Source organism: Eleginops maclovinus, chromosome 12 (assembly GCF_036324505.1).
Source record: "Eleginops maclovinus isolate JMC-PN-2008 ecotype Puerto Natales chromosome 12, JC_Emac_rtc_rv5, whole genome shotgun sequence".
NCBI lineage: Eukaryota > Metazoa > Chordata > Actinopteri > Perciformes > Eleginopidae > Eleginops > Eleginops maclovinus.
Genome location: NC_086360.1, coordinates 19,986,788 through 20,012,800, shown reverse-complemented (window position 1 = coordinate 20,012,800; position 26,013 = coordinate 19,986,788). Strand labels below are relative to the sequence as shown.

General features: G+C 41.9%; 2 protein-coding genes across 2 annotated transcripts; both read right to left on the bottom strand.

Annotated features, from left to right (window-relative positions):
- Positions 1–299: 299 nt before the first annotated feature.
- rnf181 (ring finger protein 181) lies at positions 300–3,615 on the bottom strand. Its single transcript, XM_063898286.1, has 6 exons — positions 3,542–3,615; positions 2,577–2,702; positions 2,360–2,496; positions 1,653–1,768; positions 1,481–1,555; positions 300–1,377 (listed from the first exon to the last, which is right to left on the bottom strand). The coding sequence occupies exons 2-6, from the start codon at positions 2,660–2,662 to the stop codon at positions 1,318–1,320; spliced, it is 474 nt and encodes a 157-aa protein (XP_063754356.1). The 5' UTR covers positions 2,663–2,702; positions 3,542–3,615; the 3' UTR covers positions 300–1,317.
- A 438-nt stretch (positions 3,616–4,053) lies between these two features.
- LOC134873687 (mucin-2-like) lies at positions 4,054–25,182 on the bottom strand. The gene is made up of 14 exons (XM_063897488.1): positions 25,042–25,182; positions 13,624–13,832; positions 13,192–13,277; positions 12,961–13,100; positions 12,701–12,884; positions 11,265–11,379; positions 9,910–11,160; positions 9,091–9,492; positions 8,535–8,972; positions 8,299–8,460; positions 7,593–7,766; positions 7,426–7,507; positions 7,188–7,336; positions 4,054–6,342 (listed from the first exon to the last, which is right to left on the bottom strand). Exons 1-14 carry the CDS (start codon positions 25,052–25,054, stop codon positions 6,076–6,078), a joined length of 3,672 nt encoding a protein of 1,223 aa, XP_063753558.1. The 5' UTR covers positions 25,055–25,182; the 3' UTR covers positions 4,054–6,075.
- Positions 25,183–26,013: the final 831 nt, after the last annotated feature.

The following is a 26,013-nucleotide window of genomic DNA, read 5'->3' as shown; positions in this document are numbered from 1 at the left end:
TCAGTTTAGTCAGCATGATGGGGAGGGTTTCTCAGCTAGCGAAAAATAACCGTATTTAGTGCTTTATCTCTTGCTTTAGAGACACATTTACAGAAAGCCTGCAGCTACATTCACATTATACAGTATGCCATTAAAAATGTGATAAAAGGCAAAGTACTGTTTCTAATAAAAAAAATACAAAGAGATAGTATAGTATGCATAAAATATCCTAAAAATGTCATCAACGAAGGAACGGTACGTACCTTTAAAATGTAAACGGGGTGGTGATGGAGTCAGAAAAACAAACAAGAACACGGATATTATTTTGTTTCCTTTTTATATAAATTCTGTAAATACGTTGGACTTGTCTATCATTAAGGGTATTTTCATTTGCCAGAGATTTATATTAAAATATGAAATAGCAATTAAAAAATGGTTAGATGTTTTGCTTGGGTCCTTCCAGGACAGTAAGTTGGTGCTTTAAACATGACATCATACAGTACTAGTTACACAGGCAGTGTGGAATCGTTTCAGCAACAACAGCTAACAGTGACATTTATAAAAAAATAGAAACAACCTGTGGCAGAGCAGATGACACAAAGGATGGCTTGCATAAATACTTACTGCTTGTTGAAAATGACAGCATTGTCCCTCGGCTTGGGGACAATAAATATACCCTGTTTTAACAGATTTTTACCCAACAGGAATGGTTTAATATAAAATGCATAATGAGAAATGTAGCATCCAGTATCTTTGGAGTTCGACCATCACTAGGGATTTAAAGTCAGGATATCTCGGCCTCTCTGCTTCCATTTACACATTTCTCCTTTCTGCCTTCATAAAAACTCTCTCTAACTGATTAAAATATACTCTGGTCTTTAAATAATTCCTATTAATTAGACAAATACAGCTGAACAGTTGTGCCTTTAAAGCTCAAAGGTTTATATTTGAAAGGGATAAAGCATCTGAACAGAAATGAGTCAAAAGCTTTTCAAAATATTTGCAGTCTAACTAGTGAGAAAGAAGCATCAAGAAGGTCACACAAATTGCTAGCCTTGTGTTTACAGCAGTGTTGTTATTGTGATACATATTTGTAATATTGTATTTTGTTTCGATAGAGGTGTGGTGGCTTTGAAGTCATTTTGCTTTTAACTTCTTGCAGTTTTGTTGATCATTTTGCCAACTGGTAGGTATTTTAGGTGTAATTTATATATATGACTACAAATTTAAAGGTAAATCTAGGGTTTATTCCCCACTCATGCTTGAAATCACATTCTGTATTAAAGTATTTTGGTGAAATGTCACTGTGCCACAGACTTGCACCACAGCGGAGTCACGTCATGTGTACATGGATCCATGTAGGTCCTCCAGCCGGTGCTCCCTCTGTTTTCTTCTCTCCTGCAGGACAGAAAAACACTTTTCAGCCACGGACTGATGCCAAATGGAAAGGCTCAGCTAAAAGATGAGGATGTACCATGAGCAGTTGTATTCACACACTCACCTTGTCTTTTTTAAACTCCTCATACTCCGGATTATCAGTCGGTAATTCAAGTCGGCAGAGCGGACAGGAGTTGGTCTGTGGTTGCAAACATGAGAAAGGTTCAAAAAGATTTCTAAGTAGCCACTCAAAAGATTCATTTAATCACAATTGAATAGAGATGTGTAAGCTTTACCTTTCCCAACCACGGCAGTATACATCCCGAGTGGAAAAGGTGTTTACAAGGCATCTCCCGAACTGACTCCTGTTCCTCGAACTCCAGCAAACACACAGGACACTTCAGACCTTTGTCTGTGGGAACAAAAACATAAAGCATTGAACAAATCCTGCCCTACTTTCAACGAGCATTATCTCTCCCTCTGCCATCATCAATTTCTTCCTCTACATTTGTGACATTTTAGAAAGGGATTCAGACATTTTTGAAGTCTCTTATTTGTAATTTCCTCGCTGCTCGATCAAACCAGCAGTTGTTCTGGGGCACCAACTCAAGGAGCGTTCCAGGGCGCTTAATTGAGGGGGAGCGAGTATCGAGGAACGAGGAGCTATAACCGAGGAACCACCAGCCAATCCTTCTGTTAAATCCGCAGACATTTATTTATAAAAAACACCATGATCATATTCTGGATTATGAGATTATAAATTCAGATAAATAAACTCAATAAATGTAGATATAAATAACTAAATGAATTCTATAAACGCATTTTGACGGTAGAACAGGTCTGCATCATCACAAACAGAGGTCGCTTAACGTGATGCCCTGGAGGAAAGGACATCCCATTGCTCTTAAAACTAATTTACTTGCTGTGGATAAGTACCTCATTCAACACTTCTTCAAAACATCTTAACTATCCATTTCCTTCTACTGGAGCAAAAGTCTGTCACCTGCTTGCTCTGGAGAAATGATGACCACAGTGAGCGTCTGAACAGCAGTCTTGGCAGCCGGAGGAGGAAGACGCTGGTCCCAGTCCGACAAGTCGAACGCCCCATTGTCAAATAAATCCAAGCCCTGCATCAAAGACCTGCACACAGACCAACACTCAATCTCAACCCTGTACACTACACACACACAGTCAATAGAAGACATTACTATGTTTCTCACCTGGCCAATTCAAGTAGTGCATTCTGGCGATACTGCTCCTCAGGGTTGGTGGGCTCACAGTTGTGTTCATCAAAGTACGATGCCATTTTGGTCCCGCCAACGTGTGTCTTCTTTGCATTAAGATACCTGGCGGACAGATGAATACTGAAGGTTAACAACTTGTTTTTCTGGTATACTCATTTGTCAAAAACATAAAATCCAAGGCTGATATTTTAAATTGAGGGTTGAAGTTTTGTCAGCACTTTTAACGGGAAATGTAGCTATACTTCAACTGAATTTACATAACAAGTCTTATACATAGTAGTAAGTATGTTTCACATCCATAAGTCTTTCATTTTGTATTTAAAATCAATTTCCCATAGATATTAAGAACCTTGTAACAATCGAAAGTGAACGTGTATCGTTATATTTTCTGTAGCCACTGATTATGAAAATAACACAGTCATTATAATGACGGGTTTTCTTACGCAATCTTTTTTTATTTATGAGATTGACATTACTTTTCATACACACTGACGTTTTGTGTAAATAATAGCCATGACCTACTGTATGCCAAGCACCAAGTTCAATAACAGACAACAATGGGTTAGACAAAATGTGACCTATGATTTAACATGAAAATATTTACTAAAAGGCATCTAAAGAACAGACCGAACTTCATCAAACAAAATTAGGAAGTTTATTCTTTCAGCAAGCACAAACACCCGAAGTGAAACTAATAACACATATTTAATAAATACTAAACTCAAACTATTACAGATGTACCGGCAACATTAACATTGAGGTGGTTGATGTTTAAATACAGAGACTATTATAATGTCAGTGTTAGAGGCAAGGCTGCCGCTAAAGTTTGATGCAAGCACGCCCTAACATTTTTTTCGACTTATAACACTAGATATAACGCGCTTTAGCAGAGAATATACTAAAAAATGTTCTTCCATACTTTACAAATGAGCTCGACTCACCTGAATGTTAGCAACGATAAACAAACATGTCATTCTTCTGGGTATGACGTATTAACCACGTGATTCTCTGTCCAATCACAGCAGGACATCACGGTCTTCAGTCTTCTTCTCTGGTTTTGTTTTTGCGGTTGGTAAACTACACTGATGCATTACTGCCACCTCCTGGTACAAAGCGTGTACTGCTGTTGTACGTCTCTTGATTCTTTATAATACGTCGTTTTTCAACCAAAACAGCTGGTTTACCATCTGATTTTTACAGGTTTCTATAAAACATGCATTCAAAATAACTCCTTACATTTAGAGCGAGAAACTAAACTTTAATTCATACTCTGCTTCATGTTTTACCAGTTGCTACCATAACACATCCTCGTTCAGAGTGGTGGAACAAAATATCGAAGAGACACATTTGGGATTATTTACTTAACTATGACAGAAGATTCTTGAATAATGTTTATGTTTTCTTAACTTAAGTGTAAAGTTGACCACCAAATGAAAGCAAATAAAGCACAGAGTTTTGATAGCAAAACAGAATTTATTTGCGTAATCAGACTAGAGGTGAAGAAACGTTTTGTCCATTACTGTTGACATTCGGAGAGGGGAAAAAAAGGTGTAAAGACACAAAACACAATTCAAAAGATGGTATGGCTTTGGTTAAATCACACTCCACTAAATTGATTCAAAAAGACAACTGTTACATGATATCTTAAATAGAGTGAGAAAATATTTAAGGCTCTAGTATTCCCTGAACAAGACAAAAGGCACGGTATAGGTTTCTGTTTCTGATTACATGTATACAGTAGATGCAACTCAGATGCTGAGTCATCAACAAACCACCACTTTACAGCCGACGTTTTTCAGTGGACTCACAGACTAATAACAAGAAAACACAATTGTGGACTATTGAACTGTAATTAGTGTACTTGCTGAAATTGCCAGTGTTATTAGACATGGTACTGAAACAATGGCAAAGAGAGAAATGATCAGACGTTACAAGCTGATGCTGAAATACAAAGCTGGTAATCCACAGTTTCATAGAGTCATTGGAATATCACAGACAAATCCTCTCGTATTTTGCACTTCTTTCAAATAGTGAACATTCATCAGCTTCTCAATACAGTAATGACACCAAAAATATCAAAGTATCTCTGCCTTCAGCCCGCTCCCTCTCCCTTTGAAAGAGTGGTTTAAACACACGTACATGCTAAGCATGCCAGCACTGTCAAATGTAGCTGCATTTGATATTTACAGAAGAACTGCTCAGGATGTACCTACAAACAATAAAGTTAGTGTTAGAGATGCACCATATACTCCCCAAATCTTTGTGTGATTCCACTTCACTGCTAAGAGACAAAGGCAAGAATCTGTTTTCAGACCATGTCCTCTTTTCTTTTGTGAAAATACAAGGAATGATTTGGCAGCACAAAAACATGAGGTTGGCTCAAACATGTGTGACTCAGTGAATACTGCAGCGACTGGTGGATGGTACATACTGAGTCTCATCCTCGATATATCAAAGAAATATTCATCCACACAGGATTATCTGTGGATAAAGTGAACTGCTGTGTTGGACACTGATTCTGAAAACTGTATAACATTCATTTATAAAGTTCAAACAGTAGGGCTGAAACTAATGATTGTTTTACATCGATCAACCTTCAGATTCATTTCATTATTTTTAATCTTCAGTCTATAAACTGTAAGAAAATAGTGTTAAAGCTTTAGTGATTAATGTCTGGTCTGTTGCAGCTCTGGTATCCTTAGGAACAAATGTTTATGCAGGTGTTTCTTGAGTCTGTAAAATTGTATAAACCCTAAAATCCATTTCACAACATTACTGTAAATGGTGAAGCAGCATTTCCAGTCTATGCTCCAGTGAATCATAGACTCACTCCTGGTCTGTCCAACTTCACAACATGAGGGGGGGAGCCTTCTACCCACCTTTGAAGTTTATATTGTGATGTTAATAAACAACTGTTGTTTTTCTCAATTGATATATTTCTATTGTTTCTGAAATGACACGCTCAACCAGTGAGCAGCAATGTCCAACATGCAGACCCTCTACAGTGTTCAGTAAGATTTCACCATCCAACCACATAAAAACTAAAAAGATTAAAAAGAGAATTTTATAAGAGATTTACACACAGCTATTTGCTCGTTGACATGATCCAACACATTCCAGAGGATTAAGAAGATAACCGTGGTGTGTGCATATCAGTGTTGATTAACGAACACCTTGTAATGTCACGTTAGTGTGTCGTTATTCTCACTGACCAACTCAAAACCTATAGGAGCTTTGAGACCGCACCTCTGTCAGTCTGAACACAGGGACGTTTTGACAGTATTTAAGTCCGGCAGAGACAGTCTGCTGCTTCAACCCCATGCACATCCCTAGTCCATAAACACTTCCAATGTCACCCTCAGATCACAGACAACCCTCTTGATATAAACACAATTAACCCGCCCCACCCTCCCTGTGCTAAAGATGCTCTAGACGCTGACCTCAGCCCTGACCCATAAACGCTCTCGCTCTCTCTCTAACTGAACAGCTTGATGAAGCAGCCGTGGCAGTAGGGTTTGTCGTTCTGTTCTTTGAAGGTGCCTTTGTTGAGTTGCTTCAGGCAGAAGGCGCAGACAAAGTGCTCCGGGTGGAACTTCTTAGCCATGGCGGTGATGCAGCGTCCCGTGATGGGCTTCTGGCAGCCGGAGCAGAGTGAGCCGCGGCGCTCGTGGTAGTGCACTTCACAGTAGGGCTGACCGTCATGCTCGAAGAAGCTTCCGTTCACAAACGGGGTGAAGCACTCCTGAGGAAGATAAGACAGAGGAACATGCTGTTACTCACATACTACTGTTACTAATGCAGGAGAACTAAATCTGCTCTGAGCCCTGGCTGAAAACTAAATATGATTCTTGACGATCCCGCTATACTTGTTTATATTACTGTGAGAGGCATTCTGTAAATGATATACAATATAAGATGTAATTGATTGTTTTACGGTTTATACAATCCTTTTCCCCAATATTTAAAGTCTTTAGGACTTTTTTCCGTGTGAAACCTTTGTGATGATGTTGGTCAGGGTCAAATAAATCCCTATAAGCACATGACTATCATTTTGTCTTTGTTTCTCATGCAGATTGCCATGTAATTGACATTTGTATATTTAATACACAAAATACAGAAGTACTACTATTACATTTCAATTATTATAATGATATACTCAAGTATTGTGGCCTTTATAAAGTACAGCTCAGTTGTTTGTGCTGTGTATAATTCAAATACACTATAATACACTGAATACCTGCTGTAAATAAAACAAAATATGAATCCTCAGAATGGTGTACACATAAACTAACGTTTACAAAACACAACTGGCGGTGGTTTTAGTGCATTTCCACACTTTTAACAGGCCTAAAAAATAAACCGTTGGCTTTCAATGTCTAATATACTATTTACAACTTCCACCCTATGGTGTCATGTGAATACCAAATGTAATATTATGAAATATCAATACAAGGTTTTGTATAGGACTGATTCTGCCCAAAGATTATTGATCCATATACGCTCTTGATCACTGTACAGCGTGCTGTAGAGGCACTGCAGCTAAACTCATGGAAACACACCAGAGTGAGAGAAATAAAAGATACACACCCTGCAAACAAAACACTCAGGATGCCAAAGGCTGTTCAGCGCTGAGATGTAGTTCTCCAAAATGGCTCTGGCACAGCCGCCACATTTTGGTGCAAACATGTCAAAGTAGTCCTTCCTGCAAAAGGCTTTCCCATCCTTTTCATGAAAGCCTTTAAAGGGATAACAGAAACAGACAACACATCTTAATCCTGTGTACTACTAGGTATGTACTGTACATACAAAAGATAGATCACAGTACCTTCTGGGCCGAAGAAGGATCCACACTGAGCACAGAAGAAGTGTTCGGGATGCCATGTCCTGTCCAGCGCCGTCACAACTTTCTGAACAGAGAAGACAACATGTTTTGTTGGACGAGTGTAATCTACAACGAAGACATGAGCACATGTGAGCGCAGCAGGGACTCACATCCAGGATGGGCCCGTTGCAGTAGTGGCAGCGTGGGGAGAACAGGTTGTGGTAATCCGTCTCGCAGTACGGCAACCCTTCACGCTCAAAGAAGTTCCTGGAGCCGATCTCCTCTTGACAGTGTGTGCACACAAAGTGTTCAGGGTGCCATGTGCGGCCCATGGCAGTCACCACCTGCACAAACACAAAGTGGACTGTGCGTGACATTCAAATTCTAAATCTACAATTCAACAATTCAAAAAAAATGCACACGTCGATTTATTTAGTTTTAAACAAGATCTTTCTTCACAGTTACAGATTGGGATAACTACAGACTATAATGGTGTTTTCAGTAGTACACTTTCTGTAGAACTAGATTCCAGTGGTGGCTGTGCAGGATTGTTTTTGTCTTGTGAAAACCAAACATTTCCCATAACTTGTAAAGTCCTTATAAAGACCAAAAGTCTCATTTATTGAGGAAATATAGAAGCAATCATCTCCAAAATATACAATTCTGCTTCTATCCTCTTAAAAACAAATTTTTTTCTGGTGTGAAATAACTGCCCCCACCTTTTATTTAGGCTGATCCTAACATATGATGACAGATGACAAACCCTAAGTAGAAGCATCTGTACAGCGCTACTATGCAAATTATAAACATGTTTAGAAAATAACTTTATTGTGTCACAGATGTATTATTCTTGTCAAATTAAAACATAGCTCTTACCTGTCCCACAATTGGCTTACAGCAGGCTCCGCAGACCCCTTTAGCCACCGTCTGCACACCCAGTTTGTTGAGGTCAGACTGCAGGCTGCCGAGCATGTTGTCCAGCTTGTTGACCTGTGTTGGAGGCCCACCGGGAACACCGCCCTTCCCCTGGGCCATAATCTGAAAAGGTTTCATTATGAAGACAGTTTTGGGCCTGACACACAAGAACATCACTAAAAAATGTTTGAGGATTAAACAGTTAAAGAGTGGAAACACAAGAAGGGATAAGAGACGGGGGTTCGTGCCTGCATTGGAGGGAAGATTGGGTCATACTCGGTTTGGCAGCCTACTGACACCAGCACTTTGGGTGGAATCGGGGGCTCCACAGGTGAAGGTGGGGGTGGGCTTTGAATAACAGGTGGAGGGGGCTCTGGTTTGGGAGCAGGAGGTTCCTGAATTGGGGCTGGTGGAGGTGGGGCTTTTATAGGAACTGGTTCGCGGACGTGGGGAGGGTGTGGAGGTTGTGGAGGAGGAGGAGGAGGAGGGAGTGGTGGAGGTATAGGGATAGGAGGCTGCTGTACTGGGATTGGTCGCTTGGATTCTTCTATGATAGGAGGGGGACGAGGGGGTGGGGGAGAGGGAGGGGGGAGTACCTTCCTCACAGGGACAGGCGACTCTGGGGGAATTATGATCTGAGAAACGAGGAGAGAAAACAGAGAAGGAGGGAACACAGAGAGCAGAGTGTGGAGAACACTAAAAGGTGAATTCATGTGAAAAGAAATATTTGGGGTTCAGCACACTGAAGCCAACCTTGTCGACCTCACTACCGGCCCCCTCGGGACGGAAACGCTGAGGTTTGGACGAGACGATGACGCCATCCGTCAGCCACTCGTCAGTCTTTTTATTCCGGCGCTCTGAGCGGCCGATCCCAAACTTTCCCTGAAGCTCCTCGATGAGGCGGTCCTGAGAAGTGTTCTTGTTCACAATGACGGGGCCCATCTTCCTGCGCAGGTGACCATCTCGGAACATGGGGTGGACGTTGGGAGTCTCCTTTGTGCGCCTAATCACGGACTTTATCTGAGAGGGAATGGTGAGCATCTTACCAAACACGAAGCAGCAACAGCAGAGCTCTGAGGCGGCAGGTAAGTCAGACCCCTGACAGGCCGGGATGCTGTGGTCAGCGAGCTCAGAGACACACTTCATGCACTTATTCAAGAATCAAAAAGCACTAACGCATAAATCTTTTCCAGCCTTTGTAGTCACTCAAACAACCACAGCAGGTCGTGTTAGGGTCCTTCAAACACAGCTGGTGCACCAGTGTCATGCTGAGTAATGTCAATCAGTGGGTTATTTTTAAGTTCAGCATGAAAGCGAAAACTCTTCCCTACACAGAGGGTCTTCTGAGTTAGCTTGCACGCCATTAGCTTTGTTTTGACTAGATATACTTTCCTTTATCTTATTTTTTGCGAAGCTCAAACATGATACTGTTTCTGCCCAGATAGCAAACAAGTAGATAAATATTTGGGATCATGTTTCAGCTTTTCCAAAAGGAAACCTTTGAAGCAGAGCTATTGCGGAAGCATCACACTCTAAAGCAAAACAATGTGAGCACAACATGTGGTGTCAGGCAGGAGTGGAGATGCATACATGTCCGGAAGCAGACATTCTGTCTATAGTAGGAGTCTGCATCAGGGGCAGGTCCAGGGCCACGTCAGGAGTCCCGGGGCATGTAGACGGGGTCATGGACCCATCCATCCAGCTGGCCTCTGTCAGCGGGGTCATGCTGCCATCTGTGTACGGCCTCTCGGTGAAAGGCGTCATGGTGCCGTCGTGGAAGGACATGGAAAACTCCTCATCTGCCCAGTCCAGATCTCCATCCCCGTTAGTGCCTCCGTCCAAAGAGCCGTCTGTGATGGTGTTGGTGGCGCTGGTGAAAGTGTCAGGATGCACGCTGTTTCTGTCCATGGGCAGGACGAGCTCCTCGTGCACCTCCGGCATTCCTCTGCCGAGACACTGTGCCTCCATCTTTAGCTCCTCCACCTGTGACGCAGAGTTATTCTGTGCAAAACTCATGGCTAGAAGATTGTCCAGGGCCTCGTCCAGGGAGGGCTCCACCATCGGGGGTGGCTGTGCAGCGAAGGGGCTGTGGGTGGCAGACTCCAGCAGCGGCCTGCTGGGGCTTGTGAAGGCCGGTGGAGAGGGGGCTTTAAATTGACAGACTGGAGATGGCGTAGAGGAAGCATGTGCAGCGACTGGGATGGGCGAAGGAGTCTTTGGAGCTGAGAGGGGAGGGGTGAAGTTTTTGACAGGAGGTGGAGTGGAAAAATTCAAAACGATATCTTGAAATGAAGGACCCCCCTTGCTGGTAGACTGAGGAGAAGAAGGGTATTTACCAACAGTATGTGAAGGCGAGACCCGCTCTACAGATGGACTGGGGGACTTGGATGACTTATGGTCCAGGACGGTGTTAACGGAGGTAAGGGAGGGGGTGGTGGTGTTGGAAAGGCTTGGGCTATTTCTCATAAGGTTGGAGTTAGAGGAAGAGGCCTGAGAGAGGACTAGCAGGGACTTGGTTTGGGATGACAGCATGGAGGCGGAGACGTCTATGATAGAGTCCTGGTCTAAGTCACTGGCTGCAGAGAGAGAGGATATGGGACTGTGGGGATGGAAACGGTGAGTCGACATGCCACCGTCTCCTCCATCCTCGTCTATGTGCAGCTCAAAACCAATAGGGGAAGAGAAAAGAGGAGAGGCACAAGCAGACGGGTGGGACAGGCTAGGAAAAGGAGAAGCCACTGGGGTGACGGAAGAAGAGACTGGAGGATGAGGAGAGGGGGAAGACGCTCCTGCTGGATCCAGCAGAGAGCCCAAAGAACTGGGCTGAAGGACAGAGAAGCAGAACAAAGGTAAGAGGAAGAGGACGGAGAAATGATGAGGAATACGACAGGAGAAGTGTTGGTGAATAGGAGTTCACTGATTTGTACCTTGAAGTCAGAGAGAGAAGCCATCAGCTCGTCCAGCTCTCTTGTTGCACAGGAAGCTGAAATTCTGGCTTGCTGCTGAGAGGGTGTGTCCAAATCACTGTGGCGGGCAGAGGGACTGTAAAGGACAAATTATGATGGTTTGTAAACACATCCAAAACAACAAAGCCTTACTTACAGTAGCACTCAAAATATCTATTGTCGAAGATTAGAAGAAGACGGGTTTATTGCCACACAGATTTTCACTTTGGAATTTGCCTTGGTCTTTGGTGCATGCAATACACATTCAACATATTGAGAGGAAAAACAAATACTGGCCTGCAGAAAGACAAGAACTGAATTAAAAATACTGTTTTGTCAAAGGAGTCTGGTGGCTTTGGAAAGAGCACATGTGGATATAATGTTAGAAAGGGCTGCCGGCGAGTTCAAGTGGGGTACATTTTCTAAATATAGTGTACACTTAAGCTGAGATTGACTTTTTTAGGGGGCTGAAATATGTTTTGGTGCTGCCCCTGTCCACAGAGGTACTGTATATTGCTTAACTGCAGTAACTCGGAATGCCATCTGCTCATGGTATTTCACTAACTATGGACAAATACCTTATGTTACCTCACTTTCAAACATCATAACTACATTTTTCAGAAAGGGAGGTTCCGATCTCAAAGATTGGTCTCGGGGACGGTAAAGGGATTTTTTAACTGATCCATACCGCCTATATAGAGACAGATCTGTTCCTTTGTTTTCAACTTCAAAGCAAATCATTCATGCTAGCAACCAAAAGAATGCAGATTGATTTTGATACAAAACATTAATGTAGTTGAGGTTGCACTATGCAGCTTTTTCATCAGAAGTACTGGATCAGGATTAGGTGTCAACAATCAACATTAAATAACTTCGATCTGGATCGTTGGTGAAAAAACTTGAACATAGTGCCTTTTTCCTGCAAAAGAGTATCTTTTCAAATGACTCCAATCAGAAGGGAGCGCAAGGTAAATATTTAAACATTTCAGAAAAGCGCTGATGACATAATTAGGGAGGAAAAGCTTGTTTTTGGACATGTCTGTCAGACGGAAACTATCATAACAGAGAGCCCATTTTTTGGAGCAGAACGTCCTCCTCCCTCGCTTTACAGCTGTCAGACTGAGCAGTGAAGCTCATTCATTCAAAGTCTTAGAGCAAACATGTTTCATATGGTGCTCATGGTTAAAAAAAACATCAAATATATATATAGAAACACAAACAGATGATAAAATCTAAGGGGGAAATGCATCTATCTTACAACTGCGGTCACAGTTTGCTGAGATATTGTGTTCTTGAAAACAATAAACAGTGCGGAGTGTTATTTGATGAAATGCTGGGAGGAGGCTCTATGCAGCTCCCTGAAGGGACCGTTCGGCGCATGTTCGGCCCTAAGGCTGCAGCTGAGAGGCCGTCAGTACCTGGGTGAAGGCACCGAGCCCTCCAGCTCGTCCAGCAGACTCTCCACGCTGGGTCGGGCCTCATCCAGCCTCGTGCCGTTCCTCTTGGGTTTCTCCTGAGGGGGAGGGCTCACAGTGATGTCAGGGGCGCTGCCGTTCTCGTAGTGGGTGATGCTGCAGGACGGTAAGGGTGGAGCCGCCTCTTCTGTGGACACATGACAGTAGAATTAATTTTGCTCACTACAAACGGAAGTGATAAAGCCGGGGTTGTCTGTGTGTACCTGTAGTGGGGAATGAAGGGGAGCTCTGTTGCACTGCGTTGAGTTCCAGCAGCAGCCTGTCGAGCTCGGACAGGTTACTGCCCATGGCAGAGGTCATGGCTGCTGTTGAAGAATCTGATGACTTCTGTTTGTTTGGAAAACTAAGGAGGAGACAGAAATGTATATAGTAGCTACAGGTGAAAGAAGATGACAGATGATACACAAAAAACCATTCAAGCCTGCAAATGTTACCTGTACACGTGGTCCTCTTCAACGTGAGACAACGAAGGGCTGCTACTGTCTCTGGACCAGGAGCTCTTCTGGGCTGAACCTAATGACTGCAGAGCACACATTCAGCTGTTAACGATGTAAACTGAACATCCGTGCTGCTGTTTGTGCCTGTAAAATGTACAAGCAGTCACCACACAATGGTTCCTTCTCACGTGAATTATCAACTTCCACACCGACCCGCTTATCGGCTTTAAAAGTGACGAGTGGCGATGTATTCAGAACATAACATCAATGGATGCATCCTGATTTGTTATCACAAGCACACAGACATAAATCATACTCCTTTTTCTACATTTCCCCACATCAACAATATCTCATCTTGTGTTTTGTCACTTCCTCTCATGCTTGTTAAGCACTGAATGACAATCCATAGTTTCTACTATAGAGACCTACATGTAGAGAGGAGTGCGGGGAGTCTGGCTGATCTATCAGGGACCCGTTCAGAGCCTCGGCTGAGGGTGGCGGAGGGACTGGAGGCGGAACAGACACATCCTGGTAGGAGTGTCCTCCGGTGGGGATGGAGTAGGGGGTCTCCTCAGGAAAGAACACCGGGCGCTTTGAGATGTGAGACGTAGTGGATTCCAGGTCCGCCAGCAACGCGTCTGAAAGATTAGAAAGTTAACATTAATGTTGCCAGGTGTACTTACAACCGAGAGAAATATCGTACGACGAAAATATATAATACATTAGGTCCTAATTACCATGATGCTGGTCAAATAAATACGCATACTTGTATTTCTTAATTTACACATCACAATCACAAACACGGTCATCATGGTTTTCGAGCTTGTCCGAGAAAAAAAATCCTGAACTATTTTTGAGATTCTTCAACCTGCCAAGATGGTTGTGCTGGAGACCATTTCGTTCTTTATTGGGGTTGTTGGAAGCTCTGAGGCAACTACCGACTGTGGTGTCGGCTGTAAAATGACAATGGCAGCGAGTCTGAGTCAGTCTCTCATTCCAACTGGTCTCCAAAATAAGCTTTTCCACAGCAGCGATCATTCAACAGAAAGGTTAGGACCTGTCACCATCACAGCATGGCACAGCACAGCACATCACGAGCCAACATAAACACATTAGGATTCATGAAATATCCCTCTGAAGTCCCCAACATACTTTTACCTTCAGTACACACTAAAAATACAGCCCTGCTGACAGAGAGAGCTCCCTGTCTATGAGCTTCATCCCTCATTTCAAAATCTTATTCCTGTGTCAATTATTCAGGACACAACAACAAGATAATTGAATGTGTGTTCAGAAAACATTAACTGTCTCCTAAGTATAAAAAATGGCAACGTACATTCTAAGAGACAAAAGAACAAAGTACAAGCAAACAATGGTTAGTTAGTTAGTTGTGTGGCATTAGGGTTTAATTCCAATTTAAAAAATGAAGATTAAAATAGACAATTAACTTTGGTCTTTGTCGTTATTTGATAACCACCAATAAATAAATAAAAATAGGGGCAAGTAAAAAAGAATAACATTATTGACCCCGAAGATTTCTTTAAATAGTCCCGTGAGAATCAGTGTGAACTCAACAAGAGGGTCTGATAAAACACAAAGTGACAGAGAGCATTTCTGAATCTAGGCCCGGTTGGGGCGGGGCGGGGGGGACGTGGAGCAAAATAGACTCTTACATCACACAATCCATCCATCCTCAGCCCGTCCAGAATAGACCGCAATCGCCCGACTGCATACTGTTGCACTACAGAGGCATGGCACAGATACAGTGTGTTTCAAAGGATCAGTGCGATTTCAGACTTATAACAGCAGAGCTTCAGGGTCTAAAAAGGTAACCAGAAGGTCTTTCAGATCTATAAGCAGGCTACTAAAATATTGTTTAGTAAGAAATTGTTTAAATCTATGTGTGAAATCTGAGGAATTATCTTCAAAAGACAATGTAAATCTGCAAAGGGAATACATATAATTATTGAGTTCGTGAATAAATATAAATAATATAAGTGGAACTTTGGTGTAGAGATGATGGAATCCTACTGTAGCTAAGTAAATATTTTACTTGAAACTTAAAAGCCTAAGCTGATAATCACATAGACACATGGATCAAGTCTAACTTCACTCCAGGGAAAACTCATGAAGCAGCTCATTGATTATTGAAACTGGCAGACACTACCTTCACGATTAAGTAAAAAAAACCTATGCACTCAGAATATCTGGGAAATACAGTGACACCCCCCCCCCCCCCAGGCTTATGATAGACTGGATAAGATGTGTAAACATAAAAACATCACAAGAATAACGCAGATCCCAGTTATCAAGGGCAAAAAATGTAAAGTTGTTTTTTTTGTACTCACATTATTGAGTCCACCTGCTATATCTGTAATATCCTCCAGGCAGGATGTGTGTGTGTGTGTGTGTGTGTGTTTGTGTATGTGTGTGTGTATATGTGTGAAGCAGACAGCAGCACAGACAAAGATAGTGTGAGCAACAGCATGACAGCATGTTGCCAGTATACTGGGGGGAGTGGTTTCAGAGCCAAACTTGGGTGACAGTACATTAAAAGTGCTGCGGGGATGACAGGTTTTTGTAGGCCAACCTAGGATGTAGCTTAGCGCCTGTGCTGGGAAACCCAATGGGATTCTTTCCTTTGATATTGGAGAGTTGCAGAGAATAGTGGCAAACAAACTACAACGATACTTAAATTGTTCTACATCTTCATTCAGCATTAGCATGAATGCAATCGCCTGAAGTGAATAAATAAAAGGTTAGGTTTTACGTAGGTTATAAAGAACTAAACTGTCGCATGATGTTAGCGTCACCACAGCAGGCTTAAGGGGGGCTGGCTGTGTAAGGTACTCTCATCCAGTCACTGTGATAATCTTGTGTTGACCAAAGACCTTATTTCAGGCATTTCACCCAAAAAGTGTGAATAAATCAGCACTCATTCTTGCAGCAATTTACATTATTGGTATCTTTTCAGTGCACTACACTGAACAACTGCCTGATAAGATAACGCTCACCCTTAAATATGCATTTAAATAAATATATCCAACAAGATTGTAACTTTATTCTATGTCAGACTTATACAGCTCCGGAAGAAATTAAGAGACCTCTCCCAATGTTTCTTAAATCTTGATCTCTACATGTATGGCAGCCATTCAAGTGTCTGTTGAGTTTCAACACAGAGAACAATTGTCAGTAGTTCATAGAACACAAACAAATGTTTTTTTTCCCGGCGTATCTTATGTTGAATTAGCTCTAAATGGGCACACAATTGCAACCTAATGTCTATATGTTCAAGTGTGATAAACTGGGGACTTTCATTAGTCTCTCCCACCATGCTTCATTCGGCAAAAGGATACCCTGCCCCAGAAGCTAAATGTTTAAGTTATGAAGTTTGACATAAACCACATGGGAGCACACAAGCCTATTTAAAGCGGTAGGCTCAGCGAGTAGCCCTGTCTGTGCAAATGTGCTGAAATATCATGACAAGCTCAAAATAATCTGCACCTGGTGCTGACATGTTGAACAAGGTCTCACTGAAGTTGACTTTGTCAGTCATAAAACAAAGCCCTCCAGATAGAACACATACCACAACTGCTTTTAGGTCAAAGGTCAGTCATATAAAATACAGAGAAGGATTTAGATTTCTCTTGGAGCACAAAAAATCTTAAAGGCTGTCAAATGAAAAATAAAAAAAGAATCAAGAAAGACTAATTATGGCAGTGGATTCCTAGAAGGTTTTTCACGGCCTTGACAGAGAGGACAGCCGTACTGCCGGAAGCCATCCAAAATACTTACAGACAGAGCCAAGTTTCTGGACTTGTACAATAAAGGTCTTTCTGCTCCTGCTGATACTACACATCTGTGAGTCACAGCTGGATGCATTGTTAGGAGTATAATGTCTAATGCATTATGCCTGGATTCATTAAAGCTGGAAAACAAAGAGTGACAGTGTGTTCCAATGCCCCTGCAGGTAGATAGATTGGGTTTTTGTTTGTAGAAGAATTGGACTGCAGTGAAATTAGTGCAGTATTTGTGTTGTTCAGCCCTTCCTTGTCAGTGAACCTGACTTAACTGGGGGTCAAGAGTTGCCCTACACAGGGGCTTTGAAGAAGATATATGTGTAATAAACAATAATAATAAATCAATCAGATGCTGAAGAGAAAACGTACATCGCAATTCATATCAACAATTGACTAAATAAAATGAAATAATAAATACAGAAAATGTCAAGCATACATTGTCTTTATCCGGCTATAGGAATGGCTGCTTTTCATTGTATTATGTTACAATAAACTACATATCTGTGGGTTTTACACTGATAGTAGGACAAAACATACAGGGGGATTCACATAACGGTCATAATGGGTGCTTTTTTGCTTTATAAAAATCAGTAGATTAAGCTTTAGTATTATTAATGCTGCAGCCCTTATATGGATGTGAGTGGAGGATGCACCACACTCAATTCTGCCATTTCTATATCAGGATTAGGAAAGGTTCAAACGCATTAGAGAAGACCAGCCAGCCACACTTTTAAATTTAGCATCAGAAAGTAATGTTTCTCAATCCAAAATTTACAGCTCACATCCTTTTTTAGTTTTTGACTAAGCAGCATGACACACACACACACACACACACACACACACACACACACACACACACACACACACACACACACACACACACACACACACACACACACACACACACACACACACACACACACACACACACACACACACACACACACACACACACACACACACACACACACACACACACACACACACACACACACACACACACACACACACACACACACACACACACACACACACACACACACACACACACACACACACACAAATATGAATGCAGGTCGTAGAAGGACAGAGGTTGAAGTTGCTGCTGAAATTGTCTTGCTTCCATCATTTCCCCTGAGGAGGGCAGCATTGAGCCTGACATGAGAACGCACTACAAGTCTTCGTCAGTCCTGGACAAGTGAGGTCCAGGCAGAGTTAGAAGCATTAAGAATGCAAACAGGCACTTTAAGCCAACTCACAGGCTAATCTTTTCCATTTCAGACAGGGGGTAGGAGCCACAGTGGACAAAGTCCAATTCTGCTCCAACAGCATCCTGACTCAATAGTTCATTGTGTACAAGGTCTGGAGGAATAAAACTATCATCAAAAAAGGATATGATTGGATACTAATAATACGAGATGGATTCATGAAACGTCTGTCAGACAATAGAACAGGGGCTCACTCTGTCAGGGGAACCATCTGCGGTCCCCGTGGTAAACAGTCTTTATTACGCTCAACAAACAACTCAAGTTATGTGGATATGTACACATTCTTGTGGCAGTGGGTACATGTACAGTCCTGCTTATGCACGCCCCCCCACCCACCCGAGGCCCAGCCACAGTCCTGCAGTGTTTATCAGAAGGGAGTGAAGGTGCATGGGGAATTCCACACATTCCTCTGTCCGCTTCTGAGGGGAAAAAAAGCAATCGGGCAGGGACACAGGGAAGGTGGCTCTGGGAATACGGTGCATACATACACTGCCTTAATCCAGGAACAAAGGCATTTACCATAAACATGGAAACAATGTTCTACACTAGCAGAACAGATTCCTTTCATAATGCAGGACCCTGCGGGATGTGCTCAAATACAGAACATCATCTGTCAGAAAATGAAAATAATGTGTCGACAATTTCAGGACCAGAATCACTAACTACAGTGTGCTCTGAATTCCAGGATAAGGGAGATGTCAATGATTTTACTGCCCATTTCCCACGGAGTGTGGAGTACAATGCAGGCAGGCTAGGACGGGTGAGGGAGCAGTGCTGGCTAATCTTTTCTATTAACATGTGGGCAATGGTGATGGGCCACCAGGGTCCACAGCTCACCTGTTTATAGCCAGGGAGCAAAAGAGCAGAACTGGCCACAGCCCCACACCGAAACCCTACCCCATCAGGACAGCCTGACGCGATATTTATATCAAACAAGACAGACAGGGGCCATGGGGAGGGGGGCGGAGGGTGAGAGGCCAGTGAGACAGGCAGGGAAGCTGGGTAGAAAGAAGCCAGGGACAGAAAAAACTGAGAAAATATGGACCAGCAGCCAAACCAAGAAAGAAGTAAGGCTTAGAGATGGCCACCTGTTGGACACACGAGACATGGGACATTATGGAAAGGTTCATGTTACGATCATTCCGGCCAAATTAATTGTATTTATGATAATAATAATCATGAAATTGAACTCTTAAGACAGCACTAAAGACGACTTTAATCACGTTATCTTCGATTAAAAAATACAACACATTTTTATTGAACTCACTAAATAAAGTATACAGACATTTAAAAAAGCTATGTTTTGTGAGTCTGTTCTTCCTTTAAAAATAATCCCTGTATTACTCAAGCCCCAGCTCTATTATAAATATTCTCCATCAACTCCCTCATGTGAGGATATTCATGATTACTCAAGAAATGTAAACTAACCACAATCCACTTGTGTTTTTTTATGGTGATCCACAATGAAATGATATGGTGTCCCATCCCTAGGACACACAGTACCAAACAGACAAAGGATGAGTGAGGGTAATGCGGTGTAATGGCAAACCATCCGAAAGAAAGACAGAAGCATCTTCGGGTGATTACTTCAAAATAAACATACCTAAAAATACTCTGCCAAGCAGCCCTATAACCGAAAGATGACACGCCTCTTGGGAGAACACTGTACTCAAAATAAAAGCACTTCCCCACAGACCAGTAAATCAGATGACAGGGGAAAGTCTAAAGACTGATGTAACACCCAGTCACCGAGGACACATTCATCGCCACGCATGAGTGAGGACCATATGTCACCAAGTGGGCTTTTGTACCAATAGAGAGAGGCTCATCGGGTAGGATGAGGAAGACCCTCAAAGAAAGACCGTCCTGTCTCTCTAATACTGAATGGAAACACCTAACACACAAGACATGCTCCAAAATAATTCTATAGAAGTGCGGAACATTAGAAAGCAAAGTCCTGATGGAGGAATGCGTCCACACCGCCCACTCAGGCATTCAAATAAGGCTGCAACTATGAATTAGTATCCTTACCAAACAATTATTTAATTATTTTCTTGGCTGGATTGTTCATACAATGCATGTAAATAGTAGCAAAATTGCTTTTTTGTCCAACCAACAGTCCAAAACCAAATGCTGTTAAGTTTAATATCAACGAAGACTAAGAGAACAAGCAATTGTTCACATTTGAGAAGTCAGTAGACAATGTTTGGCCTTTTGGCCCGAAGTAAATAACATCAATAGTTAAGGATTTAAGAAAAACAGCAATTATTACAAATGTATTGAATGACTCCACAGATGTGTGCCATATTTAATGATGTCTTTTTTGAATTACTTTGGAGTTTTGTACTTAACAACGATCTCTTATTGGAGTTGGTATTGTTTGGATCACACGACACAGAAACAATTCTGAGCAGCCATCACTGGAACCTAACTCAACAAATGGCTTTGAGTATAAGAGAATCCATTTTTGTTATCCATTCTAGGTAGATTAGCTTACCGAAATGATTTAGTTTTTCTAAATATTGAAGTGAGATTCCCTGCCCTGCTAACACAGACATGGATGCATCCCTTGGGGTGTCCCCAGCTTGAGTAATGCTAGAGAATCCAGCAGGGACTCTCAGATTCCTACCACATTACCGAGACCTGATAATACTGTAAAATAATCAGCACTGCTCCTCGAGCCAAGTTACTAGGCCAGCGTAAAAGGAAAGCTTGGAAGCATCGTAAAAAGAGGAAGCAGGTGGAAGGTGCTGCAAGTGAACCGACAATGTGCTACAACAGCATTCGGGAGAGAAAACAGTGTTCTGGCAGCCGGATTACACACTGAAGGCCCAGGGCGGCCCACTCCACCAGCGTTTGCTGGCCTCCAGCTCTGACTCTGCTGTTCATTGTTTTTCTCCTCTGTTTCCTCAGGATGTGGGGCAGGGTCTGTTGCCTCAACGATGAGGTCAGCCATGCGGCCTTCTCTTCCCCAGACCCAGAACAGGATGGGTGTGGAGCTCGGGAACAAGACTAATTTACAGTCAGCAGCTTCTCTCTGGCCGAGCAAGCGAGCCCGCTGGTTAGAGGAGGTATGCACTAACCTTGCAGCGCTCATTGGGTGATGAAAGCTAGTGTGGTAACACTAACTCTGTGCTCCCACTGCTGTAGACTCACTAGGATACAGAAAGCACTTAAGACCTTCTAAGATCTTTCGGTATGCTGTGCAAACGCTGTAAACATTCAAGACCACGCTGGCTCTATAACAGCCAGCTTTTACTCCTGCCTTGGGGATAAGGGCTCCCTCTGCAAGGTGATCAACTGACACTATTACAGTAAATCTAACAAGACGGCAGTGTGTTTACAAAAAGGCACGTTTAGCAGGTGCTGCTGTGTGTTTCTGCCTACATAGATATCTCTAGATCACATGAGCATTGTAAGCTGCAAAATAGAGCAGTGTTTCTCAAACTGCAGACATACAAATGGAAAAGGTTACCAACATGTCTACATTGGACATGTATGTTGTACAAGGCAGTATTTCACATAAATATATATTTTACAACTAAACCCGCTTCAGTCATGACCTCTCCAGCAAAATGCTGTCCATACTAATCAAACTTCTCCACTGCTAATCTGCAGACCTGACGCAGGGACTCCACAGCCCAGTGAGGTCAGTCTGCCTGAATCTCACACAATCCTGAGGAATTCACAGAGAGCGGGGATAAGCTTCTTTCCCCACAAACATGAAACACAGGAGCAGGACAAACCAAAGGACAGTGTGTCACATGGGGTCTAAAGGCCCACATCAGCTACGACAGTGAAGCTCGGCCTGGCTGCCACCTGGTCTGGACTGTAAAAGACAGATGAGAGAATACCTGTGGAAAACTCTGACTCAGAGGGGCAGACTGGAGGAGTGCTCGCACTATGCTGAGGGAATTCCCTTCCTCGAGTGTTAAGCAACGTGGGCAGATCAATATACACGGGAGACGGAAAGACTGGAGTCTGATCAGGTTTCCAAACAGCTCCATGTAGACCTGTCAGTCATCATGAGCCTCAACACATGGACGTGTGGGAGGGGGGCTTGTTAGCTAGAGGGTTTACTGGAAGCGCAGTTAACCACAGTCATAAAGTATTGACCATCATTTAACATGCTTTAATATTGCATGTTTAGGAAGGATATGGTAGGGGTTTACCACATGATGTAGACAATACATGTTTAACTTCATGGCTCTGTCATCATCAGGCTACCAGACCTCAAGCTCAAGATGTTTTTAATATACTATAAGTGTCTGCAATAAAGCGCTGCAGGGGTAACATTTATTTGTAAGCCATCGGGATGTTAGCATTACACTTGTATTCCTCGTATTTGTATTAGTATTTTTGCAGAACATCACCTCTGTAGCAGACAAACACTCCTCATCTTGTTAGCAAGATAATCCCCACAGTCTCATGACTTCAATGTCAAAGTAGAGGAAATTTCTCATATTTGGCGTGATGAAGTTATCTTATTAAGCCAAATTCTGTAGGAGGAGTAAATTGAGGTATTTCCTGATATAATGTCGTAGAACAAAAACAAATCAGTTCTTTTAAACTTGTGTTAATCGCAGACCTTATTTCCGGCATCCAACCAGAAACACTATAAATGCGCTGTGTGGTACGAGTCTGAGAGTATCGGTAGGAGGTGAGTCCTGACCAAGGGAGTATTTGGACTTGGAGACGGACACACAGTGATGTTCCACATTCCTCAGCAGCCTCGCCCCTTCATCAGTTCACGCTGGTTCAGTGAGACTACGGGCTCCCTCTCCAACAACAATACGCCCTTTCAGTAGCCGATAGCAGCCAGAGCATCTAATATGCCCTGGAGGTATTCTCAGACCGGGCCAAACTCAAAATGCGGCCCATCATCTCTCCACTTAAACAATTCAGCAAATCCACTTTACTGCCTTGGGAGAACAATCGGAGCATTCCTGCAAAAACCTGACAGAGGCTTAAGAAATGAATTGTTCTGACAAATATAGCAAACTGACCAGCTGGTGAAAAGTATAACAACCAGAATTAGAAGTTCAGAGGTTTAGTGCCAAAGGTCAAAACTCAACTGAAGGAGTGACTGGTAAATGAGGCACACAAAATAGAAAGAGCTGGCCACGGAGCTACACATTCAGTATGTGATTAATTGAGATTTAATATTACAACAAGACCCCATCTTATTGTCACTAAATGATCCATTCTGTATTTGGGGAAATACGCAAACATGAGCAGAGGTAATCTTCTATTCTAAACTATCTGACTTTTTTGTAGTAATAATAAATCATCCAGTTATTGTTTGCATGTGCAATTGTGCAGCCGCAGTGTTCTTTTAAATATTCTGTTGCTTAGCTTGCTACTTTCAGAGAGATTATGAGGTTTTTATCCTAACCTATACTAATATTTGATATTGTTGATTATTATGACTTTCAGTCTTCAAAGTAACTAAAGCTGTCAGACAAACATAGTGGACTAAAATGAACAATAGTTACCTTTAAATTGTAATGAAGTATAAAGTACAAGGAGGTAAGAAGTGGAAGTAGTGATTTCGCACAATAGACAGTTTCAGAATAATAGATATTGAATTTTATTTGATGCAATAATGTGTTCATCACTTTAATCCCATAGCTGGTAAAGGAAGACCTTTATTTATTTTACTATATCTACAATGTTGTCTAGCTAATTCATTTCACTAAGGGCTCAATCAAGTTTTATGGTAACTTGAAATAATATATGATATGGTTGATAATATATCTGATTCTTTAAAGTAACAAATGCAACAAATACAAAATAAACACAAATATTTGCACATTGTTCTACATTATACTAGTAATGTAAAGTAACTCATTGGATTTACTCAAGTACTGTACTTAAGAAAAATGTTGAGGTACATGTACTTACGGTTTTTTATTTTTTGCTACTCTGTACTTCTACCCCACTACAATTCCAAAATAAATTGTGTACTTTTACTCGGCTACATTCATTTTATAACTTTAGTTACTTTGCAGATTTGGATTAAGGATGTGAAATATGATCAACACTTAAATGACACTTTAGTTACACCTGGAGTAAATTCACAAGCTACCCTGCAGCATACAAAGTCATTCAAACTGCACATTTACCAGAAAAAAAACATATAATATATATGTTTGAGTACTTAGATTTTTGGGACTTCAAGTATATTTTGATGCCAATATTGTTGTACTTGAGTAACATTTTGAATGCTTTTAATTGTAACAGAGTATTCCTACACTATGGTATTTCTAAGTTTACTGAGTACTTATTTCACCTCTGTTTGTAGTGAATTATCAATAGCACCATCAGACTGGAGATACTTTCTCCGGCAGCCTGGCTCACTTTGTGCTGCACTGGGCAGTCTAGAAGGGGGGAGGCCTGTTGACTCCACCACTTCAAAGCTGGAATGAATAGCCTGGGGGCAAAAGTTGAGGAGGTAATATTGAAGCTCTGTGTCAAAATGTCAGCCAAACATCTCCTCCTTCTAGTATTTTCAAAATAACATCTTTTCAAATCTTTGTAGAAACGTTACTCACGTTCTAAACCGTTAGAGAGGGAGAGTTTAAAAAAGAAATGTGGTTGTAACGGCTAATGACGTCAAATCGCTACTACGATGCGTAGAAAAGTCAAAAAACGGTCAAATGTAGCACACAGATACCCAGAAACTTGACTTTTCAACATTAAATCTCGGCGTAACGTAAACTTCTCCACCCTTGACTGTAAAAAAAAAAAAAAAAAGCGTTTTAAACGTTATGACTTACCTAAATCGTCCATGGTGACTGCCTGGCTTTGGCCTGAGTCAGTTTTATGTTTGAGCTCCTCAACTGTTTACGAAGTCAAATTTTTCCTCCAAACTTCACCGCTGACGCGCTGCACTGGAAGTTTTGTCAGGGTAGATCTCGTGAACGCGCTGCGATATGTGCATGTGTACTTTACGAGTGCGCGCACTATGACTGAGGTGGAGTGATGAGCGACATCTAGCGGCCAGTGGCTGTAAATAATTAGATGGATGGATGGATGGATTGATGGATGGATGGATGGATGGATGGATGGATGGATGGATGGATGGATGGATGGATGGATGGATGGATGGATGGATGGATGGATGGATGGATGGTTGGATGGATGGATGGATGGATGGATGGACGGACGGATGGATGGATGGATGGATGGATGAATGAATATGAATGGTTGAATGGATGGATGGATGGATGGATGGATGGATGGATGGATGGGTGGATGGATGGGTGGATGGATGGATGGATAATTTAAATTGTTCTATAGAAGACCAAAAAACTGCAGCAACATAAATATGGACTTAAACTACAGTATCAAAAACAATTACATGAAATGTCACCAAGTGATGAGGTGAGATTCAACTACGTACATTCACTCAAGAATAATGTTAAGGAACGTGAAATTGATTTGACTATTTCAATTTCCTGCAACCTCGTATGTATATGCTAAAATTAAAAGGGAAATATTATACTTCTTATTCCACTAAATCTATCTCAAAAATGTATAGTACTTTGAAGTTAAGAATCTTTATAATGTTTTATTACAGGTTACATTAAACGTTATTTATCCCTTGTAGAAATGTACAAGCTACAGTTGCAATTATTCTGAAATGGGATGTGGTGCAGAATGACTACTTTCACCTTTTTTGCTTTTAGTTTATTTTGATTTAACTACATTTTTACTTTTAGTCGAATTTTTAATGCAGGACTTTGTCC